The sequence below is a fragment of the Oryzias latipes genome, chromosome 23 (genome assembly GCF_002234675.1).
Source record: "Oryzias latipes chromosome 23, ASM223467v1".
NCBI lineage: Eukaryota > Metazoa > Chordata > Actinopteri > Beloniformes > Adrianichthyidae > Oryzias > Oryzias latipes.
This window is the reverse complement of record NC_019881.2, coordinates 4,365,513-4,377,029: the sequence shown is the minus strand read 5'-3', so window position 1 is coordinate 4,377,029 and position 11,517 is coordinate 4,365,513. Positions and strand designations below refer to the sequence as shown.

At 42.9% G+C, this 11,517-nt stretch overlaps 1 protein-coding gene across 1 annotated transcript in view; it reads right to left on the bottom strand.

The window, feature by feature from the left end:
• Window positions 1-1,030: 1,030 nt before the first annotated feature.
• The window catches only part of LOC101155075 (NXPE family member 3), a 78,009-nt gene continuing 67,522 nt past the window's right edge, over window positions 1,031-11,517 (bottom strand). The window contains exons 4-5 of the mRNA XM_020714053.2: window positions 2,078-2,284; window positions 1,031-2,008 (exon numbers count right to left, since the gene is read on the bottom strand). Of these exons, the coding sequence (XP_020569712.1) occupies window positions 1,437-2,008; window positions 2,078-2,284 (779 nt within the window). The 3' untranslated portion in view covers window positions 1,031-1,436. The remainder of the gene's footprint in view (window positions 2,009-2,077; window positions 2,285-11,517) is intronic.

Genomic DNA, 11,517 nt, shown 5'->3' with positions numbered 1-11,517 from the left:
CCCCCAGGTCCAGTGCACCTAACATGGGCACACCCGGCCCGGCAGCCTGGAGGACCCGGAACAAGAGATGCCAGAGGACAAGTGTGGCCAAATCGCTGCGAGCCCGAATACTGACACCCCGGCCAAGGGTGAGAAAACACTCGTAATCAGTCTAGAATGTAGAAGTAATAAAATAAGAATGTTAAAATATATAAAAAGGTAAAATATGAAAATGTTGATTAAAATAAAATAAGATGAGTTAGTGCATAAAAAAGTCAAGAATATAAATCAGAATAAGTTAAGACATAAAAGGACTAAAAGGCATTAAACAAATAAATATGTGATAAAATAGCATATTAACTGATTTCAAACTAAATTACCAAGGAGGAAGAGCAGATGGTCAGCATGTTCAGGAGGGAGCGAACGTCTCTGGGCACTAACATCTCCTGCAGTGGAAAAACTTTAGTCTTGGGAATTCACAAAGGTGCCAGTTTGGAGAACAGAGAGAACACATGCTGTAGAGATTTCCACAACAGCAGTGGATCTTCAGTGAGAGGCACTGAAGGGGCATCTTGATATTGTTTGACCTCTTTCTCTGCAATGGAGGCTGCTGATGTAGAGGCGTAAGAGGTCTTCTTGAAGGTTTGACCCAGAAGATCAACCTGTGCAGACTTTCTTTTCTTGGTGGTGCTGGTGTCACTGCTGGACTGCGGCTCCTCCTCATCCTCCAAACCTTCCTGTAGGTCACCACAAGACACTGGATCCCCGTCCATGAAAGCTGCTGCTTTTGACTTCAGGTTTCCAGAAGTGTCTCGCACTCCTTCAGGTGACAGAAACAAGAGATTTCAATCTAGGGTCTCGGGCTGAGGACATGCCGAGGACATCTGCTTCCACCTCAGACTGAAGCGTTCACATTCTTTCTCACCTTAAGACAAGAAAAATAAATTTAAATTTTAGTGCTTTAATTAAAACCATATTTTATTATTTATTTTTTAATCAATTATGAATTGGAACTGTAATCTTAGTGTGTAGTAGCAATTTACATCAAGACTATTTATTTTTATTAAATTTTATCCACAAAAATTACACAAATTAAAACGACTACATCAGATATTTTACTGGTATCTTATATAGAAAACAAACAAACCACATGCTCCACCATTGACTCTCTTGCTTTCTTCCTCATCAACCAACCTGGGAGAGACGACATAGCATAGGGGGAATTTCGTCTCAACTCAGTGTTTCCACTGACACAAACCATGCAGCTCAGTCTGTCAGGCTGTTCGAAATGTCCATGTTCCACAGCTGCAAACATCTCTTTGGTTCCATTCTTGAACCTGTGAAAAATCACTAAACCAAAAGCAGAATTTGTACATAAAGACATTAATGTTCTCTCTTTGTCCCCAAGTGTGAGAGTTCATCAACATCACAGCCCAGTTCTTCTATTCTAGCCTCTTTTATGGATTTCCTCTGGTTTGGTCTGTTGGTGGACGGCATATATAGGACAGGAGAACATCAATCATGTTTTTGATGATGGGTGGTTGTGGGTGAAGGTTGTGTGGCAGCTGGTGGGCCAGGACCATGTCCCAAGCATCCACCAAATGGACATCAAGTCCTTTGAAGACGGCCCGCAGCAGCTTATCACCCTGTATAGAATACCAGTCGCTGTTGGTCAGTGTTTCATAGACGGTCAAAGCTTTGGGGTTTGCTGTCCGGATGACCACCAGCGTACGTGGCGCTCTGGACAGCAGCCGCACCACCGCCTTGCGGATGTTCTGTAGACGTTGAATGTAAACATCGGCAGTAAAAGTGCTGAAGTGCGACCAGACACCAATGACTACAACAGTGTTGGGGCCTCCGTCTATGTGGTCTAGTTCATTGGCAATGTAACGCAGCTGAGTCACAGGAACATTAGCAAAACGGATGGGAGGACCGTGGCAGCGGTAAGTAACCAAGATGTTGTTTGGGTAGTCCAAGGCCATTAGAGGTCCAGCTTGTTTGGAGCTGTGCAGGTCAAACTTCTTGAGACCTTGAAGAAAAACTGGTTTGTAACAAAATATATCAGTTCTGAGAAAACCCCACCCTGATGGACAGATACCTGGAAATGATGCGATGAAGTATTCAAACCACTGTCTGATGGTGGAGTCTCCAAACAGGTGGAGCCCCTTCCCTCTCAGACACTGACTGACTGCTGTGGAGGAATTGAACTGGTGTACTTTGGTTCCATCTAGTGGTCTCCAGGCTCCACCATAGTAATAACCAGAAGGTTCTGTCCTCACAATGTCACCGATCCCCCTGGTTTGGTCTGAAAAGAAGAAGAAGGTCAATAACAGATGGTGTATGCATACATACACATAATGTTTATCAGTTTACATTACATCAATACATGTAACTAATGCATAACTCAACATCTGAATCTCACTCAGGAAGTTTTCCTTTTCAGTCTTTTTTTGTGACCTACAGAATGAAGGGGAAATTTTTTTTCTATGTCCGTTTTACTGTGAAACGGGGAAATCTGGCTCCTTTTCAGAACCAAAGTAGACAGAACTTCACGTGACCTGCAAGATGTGAGGCAAAAAACGCTGGAGGCTTAAAAACAGACTAATATTTACAGAGAATTCCTACATTAAAACCCCATTCAGTCAGTCATGGAAACATGAAGATCAGCTTGTTGAGGGGAAGAAAAGTTTTGGTGGACCAGACTGAGAGCATGTGGTTCTGCTGAACTGCCAGAAAAACACCCATTATTTCTGTTCTGGTCTCCTGATTACTATTTAAAATGTAAAAATATTTTTACTGAGAGGTGTCTAGATTTGAACAGTGTTGTCTCCAAAGGGCAAACGTAGAGAAGAAGTTTGGATTAGTGTTACTGGACCCAGAAAAAATAATGGAGAGACGGATAAGTTTTACCTTCTACTCTTGGAAGCACACTTATGTTGGGATGGTTTGCTGGAGGAATGGACACCTTCATATTGATGCCACTGAATCAAAGAGGAGAAACTTTTACAGGTCATACGTTATGTATTTACAAAAAATCTGTGAACATTTGGTAAATGGAAAGTAATAACAATCACACGTAAAAAGATGCTAAAGTTACTTAATAAATAAACTTAACAAAACACCTAACTGTAGGTAATTTTAAGCAATAAAATCAAAAGGTAAGAACAAGTGGTAACACTTTCTTTTACAGTACAGTGCTTACAAGGTACTTAAGTGGTATTTACATGGTACTTATTATGGAATTTACTGGGTTCTTACAGTGTATTTACATGGTACTTTTTATGGTACTTACTGTGTATTTGTGTGGTACTATTTGGTTCATACCTATGTGATACATAATGGGTATATAATATACTTAATGGGTAATTACATATTGTGCAAAGGTGTCTTATGTGGTATTTACGACATGTAAGAACAAGGTAAGTACAAATAAAGTAGCTTGACCTTTAGGTCTGCACTCGTATGTTTCATGGAAACTACCCCGTAAGTACAATGAAACTGGACTGTAAAAGAAAGTCAGCCCTATTTTCACTTTACTATTATTACTTGGTACTTTCAGTAGTAAATGCTGGGTATTTTCACGTATTACCTTCATGTACAGTGTACATACACACTTGGTCTTCTGACCTTACCAAATGAGACAATGCTAACTTGCTGGTAAAGGTGAAATAACTGCATTGTAAAAACATGTTCTGGCCGGATTACTTCTTGTAACATGAGGCAAATTTAATGAGAAAAAGACAGCAGTGAAAACAACAATCTTTAATATGATCCACTTCTGCAGCATACAAAGTGTCATCACAATGAAATTTGTTTTAAGTTCTACTGTAGAAATGTCTACGTGTAAACAGCGCATTGGGTATATACATGGATGTGTCTCCACTGTGTGTCTGTGAGGCAGAGGCTGCTGGTAATTCAGGACACTGTAGGGTCTGCAGACACACTGATTCATGCAAACAATTGGGCGCCGTTTCTAAATCATAAGTCTGATCACATTAGTTCTATCATTTTTTAAGATTTTGAAGTAAAGGAATTACGGTAGCTGTTCTGATATTTGAATTAGTTAAATCGGTAAGAGGTTGAAGAGGTGTAAAAGTCTAAAACACGAACGGTAAAAGCAAGACATTTCAAAAAGGTTAATGCTTTGAAGCATTCACACAATTAGAAACAAGAGTATCCATGACTGATATTTTTTTAGCTGATTTTCAGCTAATTTTCTCAAGACAACAACAACACTTTTTCCCTTGGAAGCAACCGAATCCAAGTGCACTGAGTTGAACGCCTCAGATCTCAAGCACTTTTTTTAAACTAGTTTATACTTGATGTGGGTGATACAGTGACTTAATATTGTCATTTTGAGAAAACAAGCTGAAACTAATCTATTAACAGACAGGGCTCTTTCCATCATGTTTGACAGAGTGAAGAAAATCTATGCATACTTCAAAACTTTTTTACCATTCTGACAGAATGTATGCAGATGTCCAGCTCACCTCTGGAAGAGCATCTCTTCCTGACGTTTAATGTTTTTCTTAAATCCTCCCGTGGCATGAGTGACCCGGGCATCACAGCTCAGTTTCTTTGGCTTGTAGCAGAACCACTGCTCACCTGTGTGCAGGTCAGTGTAGTTGCACAGTTGCTGCTGACTGGCATTAATGTAAACGTTACAGGTGGTGGTTTCAGTCAGAGAGCCTGAGCGGAAGAGACTCTTGAAGTAAATTCTGTGAGGCTGCATACGGTTTAGTTGCCGGAGCACAGTGACCGCCTCACTCGAGTGAACCAGGATCACCTGATGGAAAACACAAGATCAACACTCACTTAAGGTGGAATGACTTTGTTATGCATGAAGTAATGATAAATATTCCACATGTTGTAGTTCCTCTTTTGGCATATCTCTTCAGGGGTCTCCACAGCAAATCAGCTTTCACTGGTTTATGCTAGATGCCCTTCCTGGTGCAACCCTGTACTGTATCTGGGCTGGGGACGGGCACAGGGACACCCAGACTTGGGCTCCCTTGTGGCTACAGTAGCATGAAGAGTCTGCCCCAAGGACAGACACTAGATGAAGCTCATCGTGCCCCTTGGGAATCAAACCGTGGTCTACCATCTGCCAGTCCAACATGCAGCCTATTGAGCCATCCAGCCGCTATACCAGGGGTGCCCAAAGTGGGGCCCGTGGGCAAGATTTGGCCCGCCAAAGGTTTCTTCTAACCCGCCGAGTCGTGCCTGCGCAAGCCGCAGTGTTTACGTAAAACCCCTTAACCTCACATACATTGTCAATGATGGTGAAAACTTTATGGCTGTAATTTCTTTTCGTTCTCCAGATGGCGCTGTTAGCACCTTTGCTGCTCACAGCTGTCACCCCCTCTCAACCCCCTGCACAGTGTGTTTACTTTTACCTCCTCACTGCTCTCCCTACCAGCATTTTAAACAAAAGTGGGAGGACGATTCTTTTTTTGCAGAAATCTCTTCTAAGGGTGTTTGTCTTATTTGCCAGTAATCTGTGGCTGCACTGAAAGAGTACAATATATGTCGCCACTATGAGACTAAACATGCGGTCTTCTCCAGATACAAAGGTGAGGCGTGAAAGAAAAAATCAAGCGAGCCACTATCGAAACTTCGGTCACAGCAAGCCACCCTTACGAGGCCCTCGACAGCACAAGACGAAATTCCGGCGCTAATTACAAAGAGTGGACGATCGTTTTCAACGGGAGATTTTGTTAAGGAATGCCTGTCCACAGGTGGTTCAATAATGTGTCCTTCCCAAGAAAGAGTTTTTTCCCAAATTAGCCTCTCGCGCAACACATTGACCCGCCATGTAGAACATTTGTCTCGGGACATTAGAGATTAGTTAACAGTTAAATCAAAAGACTTTGTTGCTTTCCAACTGGCACGTGATGAGAACACAGACATTTCGGATTCAGCGCAGCCTTGGGTTTTTGTTCGGGGAATTAACGCTGACATGGAAATAACACAGGAGTTGGCGGGACTTGAGATGCTACGAGGGACGACAAGAGGTGAAGATTTGTTTGCGGCAGTTTCAAGAGTCCTGGAGAAATATCACTTGAGTTGGGACAAAATGGTTGGAATAACAATCGATGGTGCACTTGCCATGATTGGGAAAAGAGCTGGCCTCACTGTTCTCATTTCCCAAAAAGATTCAGAGTGTGGGGGAAAGGTAGCGCAATACCACTGTATCCTGCACCAGGAACAGCTGTGTGCAAAGACAATCAGACTGGCATATGTTGTGCGCGATGTCGTTAAAATATTAAACTGCATGCGCTCAAAGGCACTCTCACACCGCCAGTTCAGAGCCTTTTTGGATGAAGTTGATGCGCAATACAAAGATATTCTCTACCATCAGGAGGTGCGCTGGCTGAGCTGGGGGAATGTGCGTTCAAAAGATTTTTTTAGTTGCGCCATCTTATCGTGGAGTTTCTTTCGAGTGCGAGCAGGGACACACAAATCTCCTCCGATAATAGATGGATTTTCGACGTGGCCTTTATGGTGGACATCACCGACCTCTACAACTAGAATGTTACACTTCACTTCAAAGCAAAGATCAGATCATAACAGAGCCGTTTGACCACATCAAGGCTTTCCAAATGAAGCTGCAACTACTTTGTCGGCATCTTTCCGCAGGTAAGTCAATAACATGCTGCACACAGATTTTTGGCTGTTTTATTTATTTGTGATTGTAACACGTGCTGCTCCATGTGTGTCCGTCGCTGTGATGTGTCGCTGTCCGTGGTGCTTACACCTGTTTGACAGAAAACGTCATTGTTTGTCTTTGTGGGTCTGCTTTCATTGCTCTCTTTTTGTCTTTTGTGTCCTGTAGCTTATGTCCCTCACAGTAGTGCTAATGATACTAATGGACATATTCTTATTTGACTTTGTCTCTTTAGGAAACTTGGCACACATCCCCAGCCTGAGAGAAGTGAATGTAGAGGTGGACAGGTTGCCAGAATAAGGAGAACTTCTCAGCAACTTAAACAAGGAGTTTGAACTTAAACAAGGAGTTTAATTTGCGCTTTGTGGACTTTAAGAAGACTGCAGATGACATGGAGCTTTTTTCTCAGCCCTTCATCGTGAGTCCCGACTTAGTTCCAGAGCATTTGCAGATGGAGTTGATTGAGTTTCAATGTGACACAGAGCTAAGAAGAAAATTTGTGTCACTACCCCTGAGGGATTTTTATCCACATGTGTCAGTACAAAGATACCCACCAAAGAGAAAAAAATTTACAAGTAATGCTATCTCTGTTTGGCAGCACCTACATTTTTGAGCAAACATTTAGTCTCATGAACCTGAACAAGATCAAACTCAGGGGGACCCTCACAGACTCACACTTGCAAGACATACTAACACTATCAGTGAGTCAGCTGCAGCCCAACATTCAGTCACTGATGAAGTCAAAAGACCAGCTCCATGTCTCTCATTAAGAATCGCAGTTTGCTGTTTTTATTGGAAAAAAGTTTGTTTTAGCTTGTTCTTGTATTTTAGTTGAAAATTGCCAGTAAGGCCTTGCTGTTATTTTTAATAGTTTGAAAGAATGTTTCTTTTTGTGTGTTACCTTGATCAATACAGAATCAAAATAAACAGATTAAACCATATTCTTTCTTTTCTGCTTTTATTTAATGACATGCAAAAAACTTATTGTATTTGGCCAACGGTCAAATCAATCAAATCACATTACCACGGTCCAATCACATTGGCCCTTTGAGGTTTGGGCACCCCTGCGCTATACCGTCACATAAAGGTTGAAATAATTCAGTTCTGGGCATTGTTTTGATTAAAGAGTGGTCCATTTTAAAATGTATTAGTGCCAGTGGCTTTGGTTATCTTTATTTATTTTGTGTTTTGACCATTTAGGTGAACGATTTTTAAGTCTTTAAAAAAAAGAAAAAAAGAAATTGTATTGCTCTTCTTGAACAGTGATGTGTCTCTCCTCTATTCTTAATTTCTGTCCGGTCCAACAAGAAATCTATACAAATAAAATTAATATCAATAAAGTTGAGTCCCTGAGTCCCTGTTATTTTTCTAGTTTCTCATTTTCATTCCACCTGATGTTGCCATCACTTGATACTGCCACATCCACCACGGTTTTCCTCTGTTCTTTATCCACCTCTACAATGTCTGGTTGGTTCTCCATTACCATCCTGTCAGTCTGTATCTGGAAGCCCACCTGGATCTTTGCTGTCTCATTCTCTACCACTTTCTGAGGTGTTTCCCATTTTGACCTTGGGGCTTCCAGCCTGTATTCCACACATGTTTCTGAAAAATATCCTAGCCACTTGGTTGTGATGCCACCATGTATGCTTTCCCTGCCAGCATCTTACACCCTGCAGTTACTATATGTGCTAAATTCTTTCAAGGGCCTCTTTGTAAAGCTACACCTTGGGTCTTGTCTGGTCTAGATCTGAGCCTATTTCACTCTGGTGCTAAGGCCTTGTTCCTATGTTCTTAACATGAGTGCTTCAGTGCTGTCCTGTAGGCCAGCTCTTTCTAGCCATTGGTAGGACTTCTTGATATCAGCCACTTCAGTTAAGGTCCGGTGGTACATCCCATGCAGGGGCTTGTTCCCCCCATGATAATTATTCTTCCAGCACCGCGTCCTCTGCCGTCCGTTGCCTGAGACATTCACTGAGCACACTGTCAGTTGGGGCCTTGTGCTTGACGTAAACATGGATCTTGAATGTTTCATAATGGATAGTGTCTTCCACACTTGATTCTCTGCCTCCTTCCTTGTGGCTAGCATACAGTTACAGGGTGCTGGATTTGGGATGGAACTCTCCATGTATGGTGAGGAGTTTTCATGTCTTAACATCTGTGGTCTGTATCTCTTCCTTTGGATATATTATTATTCCTACAGGGTACTGTATCTGAAACACTATATTCCTAAAAGTATTTGCTAATTTGCCTTGACTCCCATATGAACTGAAGTGCCATCCCATTCCTAACCAATAGAGTTCATTATGATGTCAGTCCACCTTTTGCGGCTTTTACAGCTTCAACTTTTCTGGGAAGGCTGTCCACAAGGTTGACAAGTGTGTTCATAGGAATTGTTGACCATTCCTCCAAAAGGTCATTGGTCACTCACTGATGTTGGTGGAGAAGGCCTGGCTCTCAGTTTCCGCTCTAATTCATCCCAAAGGTGTTCTATCGGGTTCAGGTCAGGACTCTGTGCAGGCCAGTCAAGTTCAAAGTTCCTTTCACTGGAAATAAGGGGCCAAGCCCAAGTCCCAAAACAACAAACCAACACCATAATTCTGTCTCCAGCAAATTTGTGAAATGTACTGTTTTCCTTTCCAGCTCCAAGCCCAGACTCCTCCATCAGATTGCCAGATGGAAAAGAGTAATTCATCACTCTAGAGAAGGCGTCTCCACTGCTCTAGAGTCCAGTGGCACCTTGCTTTGCACCACTGCATTACCCCGACACTTTGCATTGCACTTGGTGATGTGTGGCTTGGATGCAGCTGCTCAGCCATTGAAACCCATTCCATGAAGCTCTCTACGTACTGTATTTGGGCTCATCTAAAGATCACATGAAGTTTTGAGCTCTTGAGCAATTGACTGAGCAGAAATTTGACGACCTCTTTGAAGTATGCGCTACAGCATACGCTGACCCCTCTCCGTCAGTTTACGTGGCCTACCACTTGGTGGCTGTGTTGCTGTTGTCCCCAAACTATTCCATTTTATTTATGATAGCGCTGACAGTTGACTGCGGAATATTTAGGAGCGAGGAAATTTCACGACTAGATTTGTTGCAAAGATGGCATCCTGTGACAGTTCCACGCTGGAATTCACTGAGGTCCTGAGAGCAGCCTATTCTTTCACAAATACTTCTGAAAACAGTCTGCATGCCTGAGTGTTTGCTTTTATACACCTGTGGTCAGGCCAAGTGATTAGTACAGCTGGTTATGATCATTTGGATGGGCAAGAGAATACTTTTGGTAACATAGTGTAGCTGCCAGTGCAGAACTCTTGTTATAGAAATTGACTTTTGTGGATGTTGGGACATTAAAAAACAAGTTGTTTGGCAAGTAACCTTGATTGTTGATTTCCAAGCATCCATTCATTGCACATTCTCAGCATGTAGTCTTCTAACAGAACATGGTTGTTACATCTCGTTCATTTGTTCTCAGGATGGGAGATGCCAATGCCTTTGAGTCCTTTGCATTATCTGTCCAGTCCTTGGTCTGCATGTTGAGGTCTCTTGAGGGACAAAATGGATTTGAACTTCACTGGGGTTCCAAAGGTCGATCACCTACTCAGCAAATTGCCTCCCACCTACCGCGATGGCTTTGTTAAGAATTGAACTGACAGAACCTATACCCTTACAGACTTGGCCACCTGGCTTCAAATGAAGTCTTAAGTGAAACGCATTTCCAGTCGAGCAGCAACATTTCATCAGGCTGAGACTTCCCGACCAACCAGGAAAGATCAGCAAATGGCTCTACCAAAAGAGAAGCCAACAAAGATGTACTTCAGTGCGACTGAGAAAGCGAACCGAGGAGAGACAATAGGGGTAAGACTTACATCAGCCAAGGTCAAATCCAAGATCAAACCTTACTGTCCCTTTTGTGACAATTTTGACCACTATCTTAATTCCTGTGAGGAATTCAAGAAGCCAAACACAGACCAGATCTTGAAGTGGCTTGAGGATGGCAAACGATGTTGGAAATGTAGACGCAATCATACCATGGACTGCTGCACTCTGAAGCGTAAAACCTGTAAAGAAACTCACCTTACTGTCCTACATGAGTCAATCAAGGGAAACCAAACAGAAGGTTTATTCTCTTTGTCTTCTTCCTACAAAGGTATACTTGGACCGGCCCAATAGATCTCAAAAAGTAAGGCTTAAAGAGGTAAAGGTCCTCCTCTACAATGCTAATCAGAAGATGGAGACCCATGCAGTTCTCAATGATGGCTCAGAGCGGAATATTGTCCTTCCTCAAGTAGTGCACCAGCTCAACCTCGTCTGTCATCCAGAGACCCTACCTCTGCAGACTGTGCACCAAAGTGTGACACAACTCAATGGAGCCTTATTCTCTTTGGAGGTATCATCACTCCTACGACCATCTGAGAAGTACCTGATACCCCGTGCTTTTACTGCAGAAGGGTTAGCTCTTGGTGAACACACTTACCCAGTTGCTATGCTGCAGCGGACATACAAGCACCTCAGGGACGAACTCACTGATGTAGTCAATGACGTCCTCAGTGGCAAGCCTCCGGGAGTGGAAGAAGTCCGCCCTGAGTAACTCAAGTCTCTGGATGCTGTGGGACTGTCTTGGCTGACGTCTCTGCAGCATCGCGTGGCAGTTGAGAACTGTACCACTGGACTGGCACACAGGGATGGTGGTTCCCCTTTTTAAGAGGGGGATCGGAGGGTGTGTTCAAACTACCTCAGCCTCCCTGGGAAAGTCTGCACCAGGGTACTGGAGAGGAGAGTCCATTTGATAGTCGAACATCAGAGCCAGGAACAACAGTGCGGTTTCCATCCTGGTCCTGGAACAGTGGACAAGCTCTACACCCTCTTTAGG